The sequence below is a fragment of the Nelusetta ayraudi genome, unplaced genomic scaffold, assembly GCF_046127955.1.
Source record: "Nelusetta ayraudi isolate G7.1 ecotype Tasmania unplaced genomic scaffold, CSIRO-AGI_Nayr_v1 ptg000002l, whole genome shotgun sequence".
Classification (NCBI taxonomy): Eukaryota; Metazoa; Chordata; class Actinopteri; order Tetraodontiformes; family Monacanthidae; genus Nelusetta; species Nelusetta ayraudi.
The window spans coordinates 3,043,293-3,062,500 of record NW_027466052.1 but is presented as its reverse complement, the minus strand read 5'-3'; the positions used below and the strand labels follow the sequence as shown (position 1 = coordinate 3,062,500).

General features: G+C 47.4%; 5 protein-coding genes across 5 annotated transcripts in view; 4 read left to right on the top strand and 1 right to left on the bottom strand.

Moving 5' to 3' along the window:
- large2 (LARGE xylosyl- and glucuronyltransferase 2) overlaps positions 1 to 19,208 on the top strand; it is an 82,809-nt gene that overhangs the window by 34,519 nt on the left and 29,082 nt on the right. The window lies entirely within an intron of this gene.
- On the top strand, positions 497 to 4,169 carry stmn4l (stathmin-like 4, like). The gene is made up of 5 exons (XM_076014764.1): positions 497 to 1,029; positions 1,113 to 1,208; positions 1,646 to 1,854; positions 2,873 to 3,028; positions 3,982 to 4,169. Exons 1-5 carry the CDS (start codon positions 1,017 to 1,019, stop codon positions 3,988 to 3,990), a joined length of 483 nt encoding a protein of 160 aa, XP_075870879.1. The 5' UTR covers positions 497 to 1,016; the 3' UTR covers positions 3,991 to 4,169.
- il17a/f1 (interleukin 17a/f1) lies at positions 4,621 to 6,971 on the bottom strand. Its single transcript, XM_076014693.1, has 3 exons — positions 6,841 to 6,971; positions 5,977 to 6,206; positions 4,621 to 5,087 (listed from the first exon to the last, which is right to left on the bottom strand). The coding sequence occupies exons 1-3, from the start codon at positions 6,868 to 6,870 to the stop codon at positions 4,829 to 4,831; spliced, it is 519 nt and encodes a 172-aa protein (XP_075870808.1). The 5' UTR covers positions 6,871 to 6,971; the 3' UTR covers positions 4,621 to 4,828.
- il17a/f2 (interleukin 17a/f2) lies at positions 12,104 to 14,272 on the top strand. The gene is made up of 3 exons (XM_076025548.1): positions 12,104 to 12,433; positions 12,817 to 12,956; positions 13,979 to 14,272. The coding sequence occupies exons 1-3, from the start codon at positions 12,398 to 12,400 to the stop codon at positions 14,211 to 14,213; spliced, it is 411 nt and encodes a 136-aa protein (XP_075881663.1). The 5' UTR covers positions 12,104 to 12,397; the 3' UTR covers positions 14,214 to 14,272.
- Positions 15,164 to 17,988, top strand: LOC142887706 (membrane progestin receptor beta-like). The gene is made up of 5 exons (XM_076025535.1): positions 15,164 to 15,802; positions 15,893 to 16,008; positions 16,148 to 16,304; positions 17,248 to 17,433; positions 17,651 to 17,988. The coding sequence occupies exons 1-5, from the start codon at positions 15,524 to 15,526 to the stop codon at positions 17,975 to 17,977; spliced, it is 1,065 nt and encodes a 354-aa protein (XP_075881650.1). The 5' UTR covers positions 15,164 to 15,523; the 3' UTR covers positions 17,978 to 17,988.

Here is a 19,208-nt window from a genome sequence, read left to right as displayed (position 1 = left end):
GGAGAGACGGAGCATCACTGCAGGGTGAGTGCAGCGCGCACGCACACACACACACGCATGCACATACACACACACACACACACACACACACGTGCACATGCACATGCACATGCTTATCTCCACATTTGGGATGTTTTTACTGGTGGATTGTGCAGGAAAATCTTTCTCTGAATGCGTTCTTCTCTATTCATCCAGCCTCACCAGTTTATCTTCATCACCTTCTCCTTCATCCTCTTCTCTTCACCGTCTCTCCACTTTTTCCTCTCTCTTTTTCCTTTTCCTTCTTTCTTTCTTCCTTCCTTCCTTTCTTTTTCTTTCTTTCTTTCTTTCTTTCCTTTGCATTCAGTATTTTGTTGCACAGCGACTCCAACAATGACATCATCGCTTAGCCTCTGCACACACACACACACACACACACACACACACACACAACACCTACGCACACCTACGCACACACACGCACACACACGCATTTATCTTCTATGTTTGGGATGTTTTTAACTGGCGCATTGAGGAGGCACATCTCTATATGAATGTGTTTTCCTCTTTGCTGTTCATCCAGCCTCACCACTTCATCATCATCACCTTCTCCCTCATCGGTTCTCTTCACCCTTTCTCCTCCTTTCTTTCTTTCGTTCTTTCTTCCTTTCTCTTTTCTTCCATTCTTTCCTCTTTGCACTCTCAAGTGTTTTGTTGCACAGCGACTCTGCAGGTGATGCCGCTTACTGCCAACAATGACATCATCGCTTAGCCGCTGCACACACACACACTCTCACACACACACACACACACACACGCGTGCTGGTCTTTGCTGCTTGTCGGGACTCTTCCTCCACGCTGGACGTGTGGGGTCCTTTGCCTGAAACGTCCCTTGAACCTGCTGCTGCTGATGTTACTACTGCTACGACTCCTGCTGAGGTGTTTCCCCCTCTCTGACCCCCCGCAGGCGCTCCAACGCTTCGCACGCCGTGTCCACAGGAAGTGACAACCTCAGCGCAGGAAACAGCAGTGCCACCATGAGTCTGACAGGTAGAACTGCACCAACAAGCGCTTTAGCAGCTCGCCCTCTTACCTGAGACCTCTAACCACCTGCCCTCCCCCACCCCTTCCAGCATACAGGGAGAAGATGCGAGAGCTCCCCCTGGTGTCTCTCTTCTGCTCCTGCATCCTCCGTGCACCCAGAGAGTCTTCGGACCACGAGAAGGAAGGTGAGCAAACGAGTGAACGAGTGAGTGTCCGACCTGAGCAAGCGACCTGCTAACGCAGGGATGGGAAAGCTTTCATATACTAGACTGGGGGACTTTCGACAACAGGTTCTAAAATTGGACAGAAGGGCCAGAGCAGGAGCAGATGAATGGAGTGTTTTGGTGACCCACCTCATGGGAGCAAATAGGATATCATGGGATATGTAGAAAATATTTGCTTATGAACCGAAGCAAAGTTCAATCAAAATCTGTCTTCGAAGTCCCATGATATTTAGTCCTTTGTTGAAATGTCTCCTAAAACACTGAAAAAATGGATGATGGCTATTTTATGACTTACTGACAATTGATACAATTTCTTCAAGTTTTGTGGGCCGGATTAAAAAGCTTCAAAGCTGCCTGCGCTAGCGGCTCACACGTGCTCTTCCCTGCTCCTCCTGCAGAGGGCGTGGTGGATCTCAACCTGTGTGACATCCGCGACATGGAGGTGATTGAGTTGAGCAAGCGCGCCAGCGGCCAGGCCTTCGAGGTCATCCTGAAGCCGCCCACCTTCGACGGCGGCCCTGAGCTGAGGGCCACCACGCCGCCGCGCCAGAAGCCCTCGCTGGAGGAAATCCAGAAGAAGCTGGATGCCGCCCAGGAGCGGAGGAAGGTAGGAGCTGGGGCACTTTGAAAGTAGGCAGTGCTATAGGTCATTGCTTGGTTGCTGCCAAGTGGGATGATGCCAAGTGTGCCGTGGAAAAATTATGCAATTGGTCTTAATTGGTCTAAAAAGAATAACATTCCATTGTGGAATGACTTCTTTACAAGGAATTTAAGCCTATTTTCCTCCCAGGATATCAGCTTTGTGCTCATCTAAACAGTCCCAGGTTTCACACTGATTGAGTGTAAATCAGGGGTGTCAAACTCAAATACACAGTGGGGCCAAAATGTGAAACTTGGACAAAGTGGCAGGCCAACATTGGTATTTATTGAAAAAAAAATCTTTCTCCAGATAGAACAGTGAGCATTTTCATATGGATTCAAACAAGTTTTGCTTGAACCTGAATATGGAACAAAGCAAAGCTCAATATTATACAATAAATAACCTAATATTGCACAATTGCAAAATAAAATGTCAAATCAGATTTTTAATTGCTTAAAATTTCAAAAGTAACCTTTCAATGAACATCCTGTCCTTATTCTTGACTCGCCAAAATACCAGGAGAGCATCCTGGGATTTGTAGTGTTATGCCTGCCGGAATTATACAGCACATATACTGGTAATACTACAAATCCCTGAATGCTCTGCTGGTATTTAGGTGCGTCAATCAGGACAGGATGTTCATTGAAAGATATTATTATGACTTCATTGGTTTATTGTTGTTTAATAATGTTGTTTTTACTTTTTAAAATTTGTCATTAGCTTGTGGAAAAAAATACTGTTGCAATACTCAATACTAAGTTGTTTATTGTATAGTACTAAGCTTTGCTTGTTCCATATTAATGTTGAAACAAGACTTTTTTGGGTCCATATAAAAAGGTTCACTGTTCAATCTGGAGGAAGGGCCGCTGTGCAAGTGCAAATTTCCTCATTGTGGGACCACGTAGAGGCATTCTCCTTCTTCTTCTGGAAACGTTTGCAAAAACCACTAGGTGGCTATAACAGCTGCCCCTCTGTCACCCTCTAGTGCCACGAAGCGGAGATGCTGAAGCACCTGGCCGAGCGCAGGGAGCACGAGCGCGAGGTGGCCCAGAAGGCCCTGAGCAAAGAGAGGCAGCAGGAGCGCAGAGCCGACGCCCAGCACCACCAGGAGCTTGTGTTGCAGGACAAGCTCAGCACAGAGGTGAGGGAGGGAGGCGGAAGGAACAGGAGGGATCCTGGGTAGAAAACACCTTTGTTATATAATAATAATAATAATAATAATAATAATAATAATAATGATAATAATAATAATAATAATAATAATAATAATAATAATGATGATGATAATAATAAATGAAATAATTAATTAATTTTCTAATTAATTTGTATTTTTTTATTTTAATTTTAAAATTCAACATTTTAAAATGTAATCATGAAGTGACCAACAGCTTCACTTTTCCTTTTGAAAATATTTCTCACGTCACTGATGGCAACGTTGGATGTCCCATATCCAGCCACTCGAGGTCTCTCTTCTCCTGCACCTAAAACGTTTAGTTCTGGAGAGATCGGCCCCCTGTGATGTCACAATGGGCGCTGATACTGCCACCTTCCGACCTCGATTTTTAGCAGGAGGATGCAAATAGAGGCCTTAGCACGCTGCTGGTGTTACACCCCTGCAAAGGACATTAGTAAATGACAGACAAAGACAAAGTGTTGCTTTGGTCACGTCCAGTTATAGAAACAATATAAGCCAGTAAACAGAGAAGTCATTCCTAATAACATCCAGAATTTGTTAGATATTAAACACAGCTTATTCTTTTTAGCTTGTTACTCTATGCTTGATCACCTAGAAGACTAAAGTAGCAGATCACAGATCACTCGATCAGCAGACTACAATGGAATTCACCTTAATTACTTTTTACCTCTGTCATGAATGATGATGCTCTTTCGGTTATTGTTTTTATAAGATATTCATGGTATCATCGCGTAATACTATTTTAACCATCATCACACTGGTGGACCTCCAGTGAGGGTTTTTGACCATCTATTAGTGAAGCTGCTCCAAACTGTGAAACCTGTGTGGACAGCCTGCAGTGACCCTGTGCTGCCTCTAGTGGGCGCTAATTGCTTATTTGTTGCTTATTTGTCTCCCAGGTGTCCTGACGAGCTTGTCGCAGCACCGGCTGAACTTCACTCAGACGCCATGCGGTGACCTGGCGACCTCTGGACGACAGGAAGTGACCCATGAGAGGGAGGGGCCGAGCAGAGCGCCCCCTATGGTCCCGCCCCTCCTCTGCTCTTTTCTTCTCCTGAAGCGAAGACGCTGTGGATGGACGTTTTTCCACAAAAGGCTGTGACCTTCGACGCCTACAAAGTGCCAGTGTGTGTGTGTGTGTGTGTTTGTGAGTGTGTGCATGTTTGTTTGTGTGTGTACACACATCAAACAGATGGGGATGGTGGGACCCAGAGGGGAGAAAGCTGGGGCGACTTCCTGAGAAGCGGAATAAAAATCCAATCTGAACCCTCCCTCAACCGCTGAAACGGCTCCACCTGCTGGACAAACTTTGTCAAAGTCCCAGTCGAACTCTGCAAGATCCGGTGCGATCCGGTCCGAGCTCCACACAACCCCCTACCACTCACGGCGACCACGTGACCTGCCGCCGCCGCTGCCGCGTGTCGTGTGTTTCACTGTGACCATGACTGAAGGAGAATCACGTCTTTGCAAATGACAAATAAACACGTAAAGACACTTTGCTGCTTGGCTGATGTTTTTATTTTCTTCATTAAGATGCTGAAATATAGGTAATATTATCACCATTAATAATAATAACGTTAATAATAATAAAAATACAATAACAATGGTGTAATAAATAAATATTGACCCAATATCGACGTATTTAAATAAATGGAAGGGTGAATAAATAGCAGGTCGGTTGGCTGAGGAAGGTCCCGCCCATTGGGGGGGTGAATTGGCCAATCAGCATCAGCTCCCTGTCTTCAGCTACTGCTGCTGCAGGACGGCCGGCCGGACGCAGGTGCAGCCCACGGCCACCAGGCGGGACTCCAGCCGGAAGTAGTAGCCGTGGCCCTGTGACCCCGCCCCCTTCGGCTCTGCCCTGACTCGGCGCAGCAGCAGCACCTGGCGCAGGATGGGCCGGGACTCCAGGTTGTGCACCTCGCGGCCTTCCAGGTCCAGGCAGCCACGCAGCAGGCAGCGAGCCTCCGACAGCGGCGGGAAGAGCTCGGCCTCGCCGGAGACACTGCAACACAACAACAACAACACAAGGTCACCTGACTGGGCGGAGCAAGGCCTTCTCTGTTGGCCTGAGCATTCTTGGAAAAGCACCTTTTTCTGTCACTATGATGATAAAGTTATTCTCCGTACTCTGTTCTTTTCACATCATTTAATATCCACTTGGTTGCGTTGCTTCCATTGTTGTATATCATGGCAGAGTCTTTATCCAATCATATTTCAGCTCGCTCAGGTTCTATGAAATCTGCCTGAAGGCCCTCAGACTGATTGCTTTGCTTGCTTCAGAGATTGCTTTGATTGATTACTGTTAAGGACACAAAGAATCCACATTGCAGGCTCCTGGTCGCTGTAAGTGAAAGCACCACCGTCGCGTGCGATAGCCAATCAAATCTCGAGTATCGATGCCAAGGCCAGCGAGCTGGTCTTACGCTCAACTTCAATGATGAGACATGAAAGGTTTTTTACGCGTTTGGTCAATGCTTGGCAGGCCATCAAATTCAGTGAAATAATTTCTAGTTAAATTATTTTTTGAATTTTTATGAAGCAAAGTTGTTCTTTTTTTGAAAACGGTCCAAAAACGCTGGCAAAGTAGCAAAAATGTTACAGAGAACTATTCAGAGATACCTTGCTGAAAAAGAAATGTTGCTGTTCCACTTATGTAGAAGAAGATGAAGAAACTTCAATTAAAAAAAAAAGAGACTGGCCATTTGTTCTATTTGGTTGGGACTTTGCTTTGGCATACACAGTCTTGGTCTTGTCTCGATCTCGATACTCTCCGGTCTCGATGACTTCTTAGTCTCGGTTGGTGCGGCCTTGACTACAACACCACGGAAAAACTAAGCGTTGCTCCACTAGTTTCCCCTACGTGAGGGCGATGCGATGCGCTGCTCTCTTACTTGTAGGCCCAGGGTGAGATGGAGGCGTTCTCCAGCGGGCGGATGTTCCCGGGCAGGTGGAGGAGGCCCGGGTCCAGCTGCAGCGGGACAGTTTCCACTGCAGACTTCCTGTGCGTGTTGGTCGAGTGATGCGATTGGCCAGCCGGTTTGGGCGCCGCCGCCACCGTCGTCATCATCATCATCATCATCATCATCATGGCGATGACCTGCGTCGTCGTCAGACCTGTGGCCTGTAGAGAGAGAGAGAGGGAGAGAGAGCGACGATTGGGTTAGTCTGAGTCCCTGCAGCCTCTTGGGGGCGTCCTACAGCCACGTTCCAGTCCCATCTCGTTATTATGTCATTATATGACATATATGCGTATACATAATTGTCCAACATTTGGTGAAAAATTAAAAAGAATAAAATAGAAATAATAACATTTATATAGATATATATATATATATATTATATATGTATTTATAATGGTATGTAATTATAATTGTGCTGATAAAGAAAAATAATAAAATAATAATGTATTATATGTGTGTATGTATGTATATATATATGTATATATACGTATATATATATATATATATATATATATATATATATGTATATATATATATATATATATTTATATATATATATATATATATGTATATAAATATATAAATAAGTCAAGCGGTCCTGGAACTCTACGCTGTGCGTCAACGTTTTTTTTTGTGTGTTCGACGACGGCTGCGATTGGCCGGATGAATTCTCGATAAATTTTCTGTGTTTTTTTCCCGCAGACCATCGAGTGAGTTTTACTGTGCACCCCCCCCACCCCCCCAAAAAAAAAAACCCTAGCCGACGGAGGTCAAAGGTCAAAGGTCGCCTCTTACCGCCGAGGCTCTGAGGCTGCTGGACGACATGATGGTGAAGGTTGTCTCTGCTGCTGCTGCTGCTGCTCTGGAGTGTTGGGTCCCCAGGTCGTGCTGGAGGTTCAGGTCGCTGTGTTAGACCTCAGGGCCGAGCGACGGCTTTTATCAGCACTTGGCAGCGGCGGTGCATGGTGGTAGTTCCGGACCGGTGATGTCATCGGCTCTTTGATGGCGCCGGCAGGAAACCGCGGTGCATGACGACGCTGCAACTCGACAACCCACTTTTTCGCCGCCGATGTCGAGGTTTTTTTTTTTCACGGCAGCAGGTTTTCTGGGTCGCCCCCCCCCCCCCCCCCCTCTCAACCTCCTCCCACCCCCCCACCTTTCCCCAGGAACTCACACCTGTTGGTCACACAGTGGCGCTGTGGCTGGAAACCGGGAACTGCGCAGCCATCGCTAACAGTTAGCATCGACATGTTGTTTCTATAGCCGCCCAGCAGGTGGCGCTGCATTGTGTGTGTGTGTGTGTTTTTAGATTTCATTAGATTTAGATTCAGTTTTACTCTACTTTATTGTCCCTGCAAATGTCACAAGTACAGAGCAATGAAATGCAGTTAGCATCTAAACGGAGGGCTTAGCCGTGAATAACATATATGACTATCTATATACAGGTACTACCCCAAAAATTAGAATATCAAGTAAAAGTTGTTTTATTTTTGCAATTTAACATAAAAGAAGAAATTTTACAAACTTTATTGAGCCATTACACGCAAACTGACATCTCAAGCAGTTCCTTGTTGTAACTTTGCTGATTAAGAATTTCAGCTTATTGAAACCACAAACCCACAAACTAATTTTCTGAGTTTCTGAATTTGAGTTTTTTTTATCAGCAAAATCCAAAGAAATAAAAACTTGAAATATATTGATTTGCATATTATTCCTTTATATAATATGTCACATTCACCTTTGAAGTTGAATTGCAGAAATAATGCAACCTTTTCAGGATATTCTAATTTTCTGGGTAGTACCTGTATATATGTATATATGTATGTATATATGTATATATATATATATATATATATATATGTATATATATATATATATATATATGTATATATATATATATATATATATATATATATGTACATATATATATATATGTATATATATATATATATATATATATATATATATATATATGTATATACACATCTATATATCCATATATATAGATATATATAGCATATATATAGCATGTATATGTATATATATATATATATATATACATCTATATATATATATATATATATATATATATATATATATATATACGTGCTATATATCAGAGAGAGTGCGTGTGTGAGTGTGTGATAGTGTGAGATAGAGAGTCTGTGTGTGTGTGTTTGTCTGTGTGTGTGTGTGTGTGTGTTTGCGTGTCTGTGTGTGTGTGTGTGTGTGTGAGAGTGCTGGGTTCAGATGTGCTGAGTTGCCAAGCGCTGGCGGGTCATGTGATGCAGGAAGTGACCTGGTTTTGGAGGATGTTGTGACTCAGGTTGTCCCAGATTGCAGCATTGTCACAAAATCTTCATCTTCTCTCTCTCTCTCTCTCTCTCTCTCTTTTGGTTTGTCAATCGTCCCATGCTGCCGGCTAGACTCGTGTGACCTTGTTTGATTGACGGCTCGTCGTCGCTCGCCAGCACGGAGATGCTTCCTGCTCTACCGTCTCCTCCAGATCGGTGCTGCTGGTTCCCAGTAGGACCCAGACCGGGTCTACCGTTACAAACTCTTGGACAACCACAACAGTTGGAGGCCAAACTAGCGAGTTCCAAGTCACGTCGGTCGTGATGCTAACCGACAAAAGCTAAAGGCAGGCCAACGGGCCAACAGGGGGTGGGCCAGCGGTTTGAATGGTGGGCCTTAATGGGTTTTAAAATGTGACAGAGGGGGCGGAGCGGCAGCAGATGAATGGAGTGTTTTGGTGAACCACCTCATAAGAGGAAACAATGTATCATGGGATGTGTAAAAAACATGTGATATAATGGTATAACGGTATAACGGTATTTGGCTCTTTATTGAGATGACTCTTCAAACACTGGAAAAAGTGGATGAAATCCAGCTATTTTACTCCTGACTTACTATCAATGTCATTTCCTCAAGCTCAGCAGGCTGGATTCAAGAGTTTAACAGGTAGTTTATGGCCCCTGGGCCGTAGTTTTGCCCACGCCTGAAGTTGACGCACCTGAAGCTTCACTTTTCAGTCACACGTTCAGTCACTTTTTAATTCTTTCAAGTATATATTTTTTTTGAAATATCACAAATGATTTGAGAGGCGATGAAGTCACCGGCGTGGACAAAAAAACACCGGTGCTCGTTGACTAATTGATGACGACGATGACGGACGGCGGTGATTCAGGCTGCGTTCAACGTCGCTAGCGTTGAAAGGCCCGGCGCGCAGGATCTAGCGGCCACTAGTGGTCAGACAGCCACCAGACCATCGACGTGAGATCCTGAGATCCCACTGCGGCTGTTTGCTGGTCTGCCGCCGCCGCTGACGACGGTCAATAATTCTATTAGCAGTAAACCGCATGTTGAAAGGCTGCTTTGAATGAGTCAGCAGCAGCCACAGTTAGCTGTTAGCTGTCTTATCCCGACGTGTCTCAAAGGCCATTATGAAAGTGATTCTTCAGTCACTTTCCGGCACGTAAGTGCACAGAGGCTGTGCGGTGTGTGTGTGGGTTTCAGGCCGCCGCCCGGTGACCTCACTGCTCGGCTCTGATGTGATGACAAACCACTGGTCGGGTTTTTTTTTTTTTCTTTCCGTCGTCTCCCTCCTTTATCTCTCCCTCTGATCTCATCTGCTCTCATCTCACATCCTGACTTCAATACAGCGCTGCAAAAGCCAGAAGAAGAAAGATCAAACTGCAGCCTGAGAAACGACTGATTACGTTTATCTGCGATCACGGCTTTAAAACGTCAAGAGATTTCAAGCACTACTACTACTACTACTGTGGGCCTACTAATAATAATAATAATAATGAAATGCTGTTAAGCTACAAAATACAGCCATCATGCTGTACAACTGCACACAATAAAATGTATCCTCTTAACAACTTAACATTTTGAGGTGCAATAAAAGACTTTATTCATTTGTCAGTATGTAGATAGCTGTAACTGTTACATAACATGTTACATTAACATAAAATGTAAATATCTCGTTCTTTTTCCTCTTTCACCATACAAATATTTTATTTCTATTGCATTATCACTTTTTCTTCATATCATTTTCCATCTTTTTTGTACCACATTCTGCACATTTCCCCACTGTAGGATTAATAAAGGCCTTCTATTCCATTCTATACAACAGACGAGTCGTACAAGTTGTCCTACTTTTACAGTGATGAAGCCGCTGGCCGTTGGAGGAATGCAATGCTAGCCCACTCGAGCGGCCACACAGCCGACATTAGCGTGCTTCTTGAGGAGGCTAACGTCAGCAAACAAACTTTCAACGACAGTAGCCTTGTAAGTATATGGACATGCATATGAATACGTACGTATATGTGTATGCATGTGTTGGCCCCATGACAGCTTTATAAGCTCCAGTAGGCCCCTGCAGTGTCTGCAGGTGTGCTGGAGGAAGCAGGGTATACAACATGGATGCATGGATGCACGGTATATGTATTGAAATAGAAGCTATTGGATGATTATACCTCATGTTATTATAGAATTTAAATAGACTTAAATGCATAATAGGGGACTGCTTTTGCTGCTGTCCATATTGAAAGTCCGTAATGGGAAGTGCGACTGTCGCTCGGGAGGGGGGGCGGGTCGTCCAATAACCGAAAGGTTGGCCGTTCAAATCCTGCTGCAACCCCTGCTGTTGTTGTGTCCTTGGCCGAGACACTTAACACACGTTGCCTCGTACAAATGTGAGTGGATGTTGGGTGGTGGTCGGGGGCGGGGGGGCCGTTTGGCACAGATTGGCTGCTAGCTACGCTTCCGTCAGCCTGCCTCAGGGCAGCTTTAGCTAACTCTTGTAGTTTATCACCAACAGTGTAAATGTGGTGTGAATGAATAATGGCTTCAAAATAAAGTGCTTTCCGTGCCTTGAAAAGCAATTTATAAATCCAATCAATTATTATTATTATTATTATTATTATTATTATTATTATTATTATAATTGTTAGTCCGTGATAAGAAGGGTAAGAATTGTTGTCGTTTTCATGGCGTGCGCTCAGATTAGCTGCAGCGCTGATTTTAGCCAGCAGGTGTCAGCGCTGAGTGCAGGCCCACAGTGTTGAAAAAGTGCTGATGGCTTGCTGATGGCTATGACGGGAACCAGCGGAGGTGGATTAGCTTTGCGGTTTCCTCCGGCTCAGTGAAACCAGGTCAGCACTGCTCCTGCTGCTGTTGCTGAGGCAGTTCCAACCTCACAGTCAACCACATGACAGAGGGCAGGGATGTGACATCACGCTGAGGGGTGGAGCCATGGGGACGGCGGCCTGCTCCTCTCTGAGCTCCTTACATGGAAGCAGGAAGTTCACAAGGTCCCACACCAGCTAATACTGGGGTTAGCATCAACTGGGGTTAGCATCAGCTGAGGTTAGTGTAAACTGGATTTAGCATCATGTAAGGTGAGGATCAACTGGGGTTAGCATCAATTGGGGTTAGCGTTATCTGAGGTGAGGATCAACTGGGGATAGCATTTTGAGGTTAGCATCAGCTTAGGTTAGCATCAACTGGGGTTGGTATCAGCTATTGTTAGCATCAACTATTGTTAGCATCAACAGGAGTTAGCATCAGCTTAGGTTAGCATCAGCTTAGGTTAGCATCAACTGGGGTTGGTATCAACTGTTGTTGGCATCAACTGGGGTAAGCAGCAACAAGGGTTAGCATCAACTCAGGTTAGCGTCACCAGGGGTCATTGTCAGTTGAGGTTAGCATTAACAGAGGTCATTGTCAGTTGAGGTTAGCATCAACAGAGGTCATTTTTAGCTGGGGTTGGCATTTCACTGGAGTTAGGAGGATTTATAGCATAAAGTGGGAGTGGCTGGAACATCATGACTGACCCAAACAAGGTCCTGATTGGATGGTCGGGGGCGCTTTGTGGTCATACACCTGATAATCTTGACAGGACTCCCTTTGTGATGTCAACAAGACTGTTTCAATCCAAGAGCTGAACTAGCCTTTGAGGTGGTGAAAACTGACCACCAGGGGTCTCGTCACTGGAGAATCAATCAAGACCTGGATGACGATGGCAACTGCATCCCTGCCAACGGAGCCAAGCCAAGCTAAGCTAAGCTAATGTGAGAAGGTCTAGCAGTGTGTGGTTTCAGATGTCTGACAGAGATCTGAAGTGTTATCAGTGGCCTGATAAAGAAGAGCCGACTGAGGGAAGTTCAGATAACTGGAATCTCCCTCCACTCTCAAACGCCACACGTCAGCACTTCAGCACCCTCATAAAGCGGCCCAGCACAGAGCAACTGCACACCAGGACCGGCACCACGACCAGCACCAGGGCAAAGACCAAGACCAAGACCAGGACCAGGACCGGTGTCGAGGGCAAAACCAGAGCATCGACATGGATTTGAGGAGGTTCAACGCTGCGCTTCTGCTGGTGAGCATCTGCTTGGTCTCCCTTCAACCTTCCAGTCCATCTTCAGAACCGAAAACCACAACCGGTACCAGGAATTCTCCACACTTCATCTTCTCTTTGTTTCACGTTTTGTCTAATGGGGTCAAAACCATCAGAATTTCCATTTGGAGGCAGAAAGTCTGAAAGCAGTCGACAATTCAGAGAAACAATGGAAGAAACCTCGCGGTCATGATGATGATGATGATGATGATGATGATGACGATGATGACGATGATAATTCATCTTCAACGTGTTGATCCAACATTTATTTTCACAAACCTTGTGAAAGTGTTTTGGGAGTGTGCTTTTGACGACAACTGGCAGACTGCCAACCTGCTGCGGTGTGTTGTTGTTTCCCCGTGCAGGTGTGTTGCAGTGCGCTGTGGGCCGCCAGCGCCGCCACCACCGGCTGCCCCTCCACACTCAGCTTCTCCCCGGGCAACTTGTCCTGGGTGGAGGGGAACGGGGACGTCAACGTTCAGTCTCTGTCACCCTGGCGATGGAGGTGGGTGGGGGGGGCACCTTGTTGTTCACATTCGTCTACATCACAGAGTCAATCTCAAATACACAGTGGAGCCAAAATGTAAAACTTAGACAAAGTGGTGGACCTATACTGAAATTTATTGAAAAGAAAATCTTCCTCCAGATTTTCAATACTCGCTTCTTCCTGTGCTCACGGTCATGGGATGGGGGGGGGGGCTGCTAGTAGAGCCTCTCCGAACTGTCACAGGGCGAAGGCACAGTGACACCCTGGACAAGCAACCATTCGCACTCACATACATGTGCTGGGCAATACAGGCCATAATAACCACAGCTGTCAATCACCTTGACATTTTTCCAGAATTTTAATTCCCCCCCCCAAAAAAACAAACAAACAAAACAAAACAAAAACAAAACACTTTTTGTCTGTAACAATGGGACAGAACTAAAAGTCCTTCATACAAGGCCGGCACGTCAGCGCTGGTCGTCAGGAGGAAAAGTGGTAACTGCAGCGTCTGACAGGGGAACAGAACAGAGAGGAGGACGCACTGTCTCACCCCACACAGGAGTGGAGCAGAACATCGTCCCTCCTTCTGCAGCCGACTCATCACACATGCTTTGCTGAGAACGCCAGCTGCTCCGCGTTTACAGGCTCCAGCGAGTCTTTGCAGCTTTGTGCTCCGTGGTGATGTTTGAGGGGGGGGGGTTCTAAAGAAAAATGAGTAGCATTTCTCTGCGGTGCTGCGATTCAGCTTTGTTTCGTTCTCACCATGGCCAGATGCCTTCACTCTGCTGGCCGTGTCTTCTATTCAAAACATTTCATGCGTTCACATTGCCGGTAGGACGGCGCTTCTCACCCGCAGCAGATGTTTCTCCCTCCTGTCGCTCGATTGGCCGGTCTGCGTCACGTGTTCCGTTGTTGGCTTGTGGTTTGCCGAGTGATAAAAGTAGGAGGGCTCGTTAATTCCAGCTGTTGTATTCATGTGTCCTGAATCTGATGGTGTTCTCCGTGGGGGGTTGGGGGGTGTGCGGCTCCGCCTTCTTCAGGACTTCCACCAATCCGAACCAGATCCCGTCCACCATCTGGGAGGCTGAGTGCACCGGCCACTTCTGCTCCGCCCTCTCGCCCGGACAGCCGGACGCCTACCGGCTCAACTCCGTCCCCATCCGGCAGACGGTTCTGGTCTTGACCCGCAACAACAGAAGCCCCTGCTATACTGCCACCTACAGGTCCGTGGCCGTCGGCTGCACCTGCGTCCGGGCTGTGGTCAATCAGAGCTGAGCGGCCCGAACCAGAACCGCCGGTCCAAAGCAGTGGACAGCATCATCAGAGACATGCAGACATGTTAATGTGTTTCTTATTTAAACATATTAAATCATTGTTCAGTCCAAAGTTTCGTTCAATTTCCTCTAATGAGGTCGACTTAAGTGCCGATCATCGTCCAGACCTGCTAGCTTAAGCCTGTTCAAACTTGCTTCAGTCTGTTCAAACTAGCTGAAGTCTGTTCAAACTAGCTTAAGTCTGTTCCAACTAGCTTAAGCCTGTCCCTACGAGCTAAAGTCTGACCCTCTTGCTTAAAGGTCCAGTGTATAAAACTTCATACGCCTTCATTTCTGATTGTTCTATTGGTAAATGCCTAACATACAGCACGTAACATCAATAAAAGTAGATTTCCTGCCCTTTTTGAATGGTTCTAATTTATTTATAAGAATATGCATCGAGCAGCGTGCTTCATATTTAGGGTGAACGCTCGCATCCTCAAATAAACCAACACAGAAGAAGGTGGACAAGATATCCAAGTTTGTGCTCACGGGCACCCATAGTTTACTGGCAAGTTCAGGAGAGGGAAGGTACGGAGTCCCTAAAGGGACTGAAGTGAAAGAACGCTGCAATCTAATATGTTACCACTTGATGTCGCTGTGTTTTTCTTACATTTTTCTACAATTTACAATTTTTTTGACATATTACACACTCAACCTTTGAGTCTGTCCCTGCCAGCTAAAGTCTGTCCCTGCTCGCTAAAGTCTGTCCCTGCCAGCTAACATTCCCAGCAGTGCAGACAAGAGCCAGACCTCCAAATTAGTGTCAGCAGTCAGATGGGCACATGATACTTGATACAGATCAAATTAGCTGAGAACAAGAGCATTTTCAGTGTGTGTGTGTGTGTGTGTGTGTGTGTGTGTGTGTGTGTGTGTGTGTGTGTGTGTGTGTATGTGTGTGTGTGTGTGTGTGTGTGTGGCTACAGGACTTTAGCTGCTGCTAACAGTGCTAACGACGCAGTCTCAGCGGCAGCAGGTCAGGTTTTTGTCCTGGTTTTCTGTGTTTGGTGGTTTTTGGTAAACAGGAAGTAAAGCTGGAGATTCCTGACTTCCAACCTGTCCATCCTGACTGTGTCCTTAAGTTTATTTCAGTGCATGTCTGCTAGATATTATTGTTTTACACTTCAATTTATTTATTTTATTTTATTTGTGTGGCTGTACGCCACTGACGAAGTCGCATGCTAAGCTAAGTGGCTAACAACGTAGCAGCCAGTGGGCTTTCGCTTTTAACGTTTTCAGCTTCAACAAGACAACGGAGGGGTCAAGCTTCCCATGATGCCCGGGGTGTCTCTGGCCCTCCCTCCTCCTCCTCGGCTGCCGCTGCTCCGCCTCCTGCCCTCCCTCCCTCCGACCGTCCGGGATGCCGAGGTGCTGCCGCAGCTCCGCCGGCGCCACGTCTTGTCTGGGTACCGTGTGGTTGGTCAGCCGTGGCGCCGCTACGTCCTGGGCCTCCTGCAGCTCCACAACCAGAGCCTGAGCGTCTGGTGCCTCCTGCTGGCCGCCGCCTGCGCGGTTGCCCGCTTCCTGACCTTTGCCTTCCTGCAGGGGGGGGTTAGTAGGCGCTCAACTTCCTGCTGGTTCTTGCCGAAAGGGTAGCCGGGTGAGCCGGCAGCTCTGACCTCTGACCTCTGACCTCCTCAGGGACTTCTGCTGGGGTTCCGGTGGCGGGGACCCGAAGGCTGGGGCTTGACTCTGGACGCGGCCTCGCTGCCTCTGGTTCTCTACACGTCCTCAGCCGTCACCCACCTGAGCTGCAGGTGAGCTGAGCAGAAGGGAGGTCCATACAGAGACAAACAACCATTCACACTTACACACGCAACTGCGGTCCATTTAGAGTTTCCACCCAACCTTTAGTCGGGCTCCTTCGTCAGTCAGTAACCTGGTTGTGTGTCGCAGCGCCGCCGCCATCTTGCTACGGCCACACTCGTGGCAGATGCGTTGCTGGCTCCGCCCCCTGAGCCGCGCGGGCGCGGCAGCCCACCTGTACGGCGGTGCCCTGGCGCTGCACCTCTACGCCGCCAATTCCGCCTGGGCGCAGAGCACACTGGGACAGGTGAGTCCAAGGTGCGCTTCCATCCGACACCCGTTGACAATTATCAAGCTAACTGACGATGGTGATGTCACCAGGGGTTCGCCGCCGACTTTTTTGACTTCTTCCCTCCCTAGTGGCTAAAGTTTGAATCTACTAGCTAAAGCCACTCCCTCCCTACTAGCTAAAGCCACTCCCTCCCTACTAGCTAAAGTCACTCCCTCCCTACTTGCTAGAGTCACTCCCTCCCTACTAGCTAAAGTCACTCCCTCCCTACTTGCTAGAGTCACTCACTCCCTACTTGCTAGAGTCATTCACTCCCTACTAGCTAAAGTCACTCCCTCCCTACTTGCTAGAGTCACTCCCTCCCTACTAGCTAAAGCCACTCCCTCCCTACTTGCTAGAGTCACTCCCTCCCTACTAGCTAAAGTCACTCCCTCCCTACTTGCTAGAGTCACTCACTCCCTACTTGCTAGAGTCACTCACTCCCTACTAGCTAAAGCCACTCCCTCCCTACTTGCTAAAGTCACTCCCTCCCTACTAGCTAAAGCCACTCCCTCCCTACTTGCTAGAGTCACTCCCTCCCTACTAGCTAAAGCCACTCCCTCCCTACTTGCTAAAGCCACTCCCTCCCTACTTGCTAAAGTCACTCCCTCCCTACTAGCTAAAGCCACTCCCTCCCTACTTGCTAAAGTCACTCCCTCCCTACTAGCTAAAGCCACTCCCTCCCTACTTGCTAGAGTCACTCCCTCCCTACTTGCTAAAGTCACTCCCTCCCTACTAGCTAAAGCCACTCCCTCCCTACTTGCTAAAGTCACTCCCTCCCTACTAGCTAAAGCCACTCCCTCCCTACTTGCTAGAGTCACTCCCTCCCTACTAGCTAGAGTCACTCCCTGCTAGTCCGGGGTGAGTGCATCCGACACAGGCCGACAATTGCTAAGCTAATTGATGGCTGTGATGTCACCAGGGGTTCCTGCCGGCCGCCGCCCTCCTCGCCTGGCTCTGCTGCGCCCCCTGCTGCCCGCCCCGCAGGACGGCGTGTCGGGTACTCGCAGTGGGCATGGCCAAGATGCTGGTCTGGAGCCCCGTGGCCCACCGCCTCGCCGCGCGACGGTGGTCAAGTGACTCTGTGCTGCAGCTGCACGTCCTGCAGGTGGCACTCCTCTCTACTAGCACTCTGAGTAGACGCATTGTACTAATGAGCGACCTGATAATGTTGACACTTTAGCTCAGGGGTGGGCATAGCTTTTGACTGGTTGGAGCACAATGACTTTAATGTCTGTCGATAATGAACTAAAGCAAAGTTACAACCAAATCTGTGTCTTTGAAGCCCCACAGTATTTGACCATGTCGCCCCCTGCGCCCACCAGGTGGCGCTATCCCTGCTGTCGGCCTTCTTCTCCTGCTGTCCCGTCCCCGAGTGCTTCTCTCCCGGCACGTTCGACCTGGCGGGCCACAGCCGCCAGCTCTCCGGCCTCCTGCTGGCCGTGGCCACGCTGGCCCAGCAGGAGGCACTGTGCCTGGACTTCCTGCGGCGCCGGCCAACCGTCGTCAGAGAGTTCGGGGAGCAGCGCCTCCTGCTGGCCAGCCTCTCCTTCTTCCTCTGCCTGCCGCTGGCCAGTGCAGTGACAGCGCTTGCCGCCAGGAGGGAGCGGCGGCGGTGCGGAGCTGAAGTGGAGCAGCGAGAGCGGCACTAGAAGAGGAAATGTGCGTGTCACCTTACATGCGGTGGTGTAGTCTAGATTATTCTAGTGGGCCATACTCTGTCTTTTTAAAATAAAGAAAAAGTGAATAAATACTTAACAAACTTCATTCATTCATCTTCTATACCCGCTTATTCCTATTCAGGGTCACGGGGGTCTGCTGGAGCCTCTCCCAGCTGTCTTAGGGCGAAGGCAGGGTGACACCCTGGACCCTGCCAGTTCATCGCAGGGCCACATAGAGACAAACAACCATTCACACTCACATGCACACCTACGGACAATTTAGAGTCTTCAATTGACCTCACATGCATGTTTTTGGAGTGTGGGAGGAAGCCGGAGAACCTGGAGAGAACCCACGCAGACACAGGGAGAACATACAAACTCCACACAGAGAAAGGTCCCAGGTCCAGGCCCCGGAATCGAACCCACGACCTTCTTGCCGTGAGGCGACAGCGGTAACCACTGCGCCACCGTGATCACAACATGAAACATCCTTTTAATCACAATGTGTCAGAAAACACGCTGATACGCGTTTATGTGCAGCCTTCTCATTGGTTCTTGGAGTTCAAAGGACCGCCCTCCTCTCCAAGTTATTACCAGTGAACTCAGTTCCTTTGTCTCAGAGTTAGTTTAAGTTTTGCTGAGTGTTGTCTCTGAGTGTCGTCTTTCTATTTCTTTCTGTCTTCGTCATTTTTCTTTATCCTCATTTTTCGTCAATTTAATTTTTCCTCATTTCTGGCAAAAGGCCAATTTAAGAAACTCATCCAGTGACCATTATTTTTCATTTTAACTTTTGCCCAATCTCAACTGGCTCATCCTCAGACCCGAGATTGTAATTTCTGCGATTTTTCTTTTTGGACCAGCCAAGCAGTTTTTCCTTCCTCGTAACCAGTTGTAATTGGCTTGATCACCAACATTACAACTGGTTAGGAAGGAAGACTCTACTCTGATGCCAAAACGCCAGTGGAGCCCCCTGCAGGACGGAGCAGAACGGGCAGTGGAGCCCACTGAGTTTGATCGATGAAATGAATCAATCGACCTCCCCCCACTACAATATGCAGAAAGAAAATGTGCTTTAATGTCAATTGAGAGTGAACAAAAGCATTACAACAAAATATTTTGCTCTTTATTGAAATTAAAATTAAAAATGAAATTTGATTTGAAAACATGGATGAATCACAACTATTTGGTGACTTACTTCCTGTTAACACCATTTCTACAAGTT

Excerpts from the sequence above, each read along its gene's own strand:
- il17a/f2 (XM_076025548.1), top strand. The coding sequence starts at position 12,398 with ATGGATTTGAGGAGGTTCAACGCTGCGCTTCTGCTG. Across the intron at positions 12,434-12,816 it reads TCAACGCTGCGCTTCTGCTG|GTGTGTTGCAGTGCGCTGTG; the intron begins GTGAGCATCTGC and ends TTCCCCGTGCAG. Across the intron at positions 12,957-13,978 it reads CTGTCACCCTGGCGATGGAG|GACTTCCACCAATCCGAACC; the intron begins GTGGGTGGGGGG and ends CGCCTTCTTCAG.
- LOC142887706 (XM_076025535.1), top strand. The coding sequence starts at position 15,524 with ATGATGCCCGGGGTGTCTCTGGCCCTCCCTCCTCCTCCTCGGCTGCCG. Across the intron at positions 15,803-15,892 it reads TTGCCTTCCTGCAGGGGGGG|GGACTTCTGCTGGGGTTCCG; the intron begins GTTAGTAGGCGC and ends TGACCTCCTCAG. Across the intron at positions 17,434-17,650 it reads TGCAGCTGCACGTCCTGCAG|GTGGCGCTATCCCTGCTGTC; the intron begins GTGGCACTCCTC and ends TGCGCCCACCAG.
- stmn4l (XM_076014764.1), top strand. Across the intron at positions 1,209-1,645 it reads TTCGGACCACGAGAAGGAAG|AGGGCGTGGTGGATCTCAAC; the intron begins GTGAGCAAACGA and ends CTCCTCCTGCAG. Across the intron at positions 1,855-2,872 it reads CCGCCCAGGAGCGGAGGAAG|TGCCACGAAGCGGAGATGCT; the intron begins GTAGGAGCTGGG and ends GTCACCCTCTAG.
- il17a/f1 (XM_076014693.1), bottom strand. The coding sequence starts at position 6,870 with ATGTCGTCCAGCAGCCTCAGAGCCTCGGCG. Across the intron at positions 6,207-6,840 it reads GCAGCCTCAGAGCCTCGGCG|GCCACAGGTCTGACGACGAC; the intron begins GTAAGAGGCGAC and ends CTCTCTCTACAG. Across the intron at positions 5,088-5,976 it reads ATCTCACCCTGGGCCTACAA|TGTCTCCGGCGAGGCCGAGC; the intron begins GTAAGAGAGCAG and ends GTTGTGTTGCAG.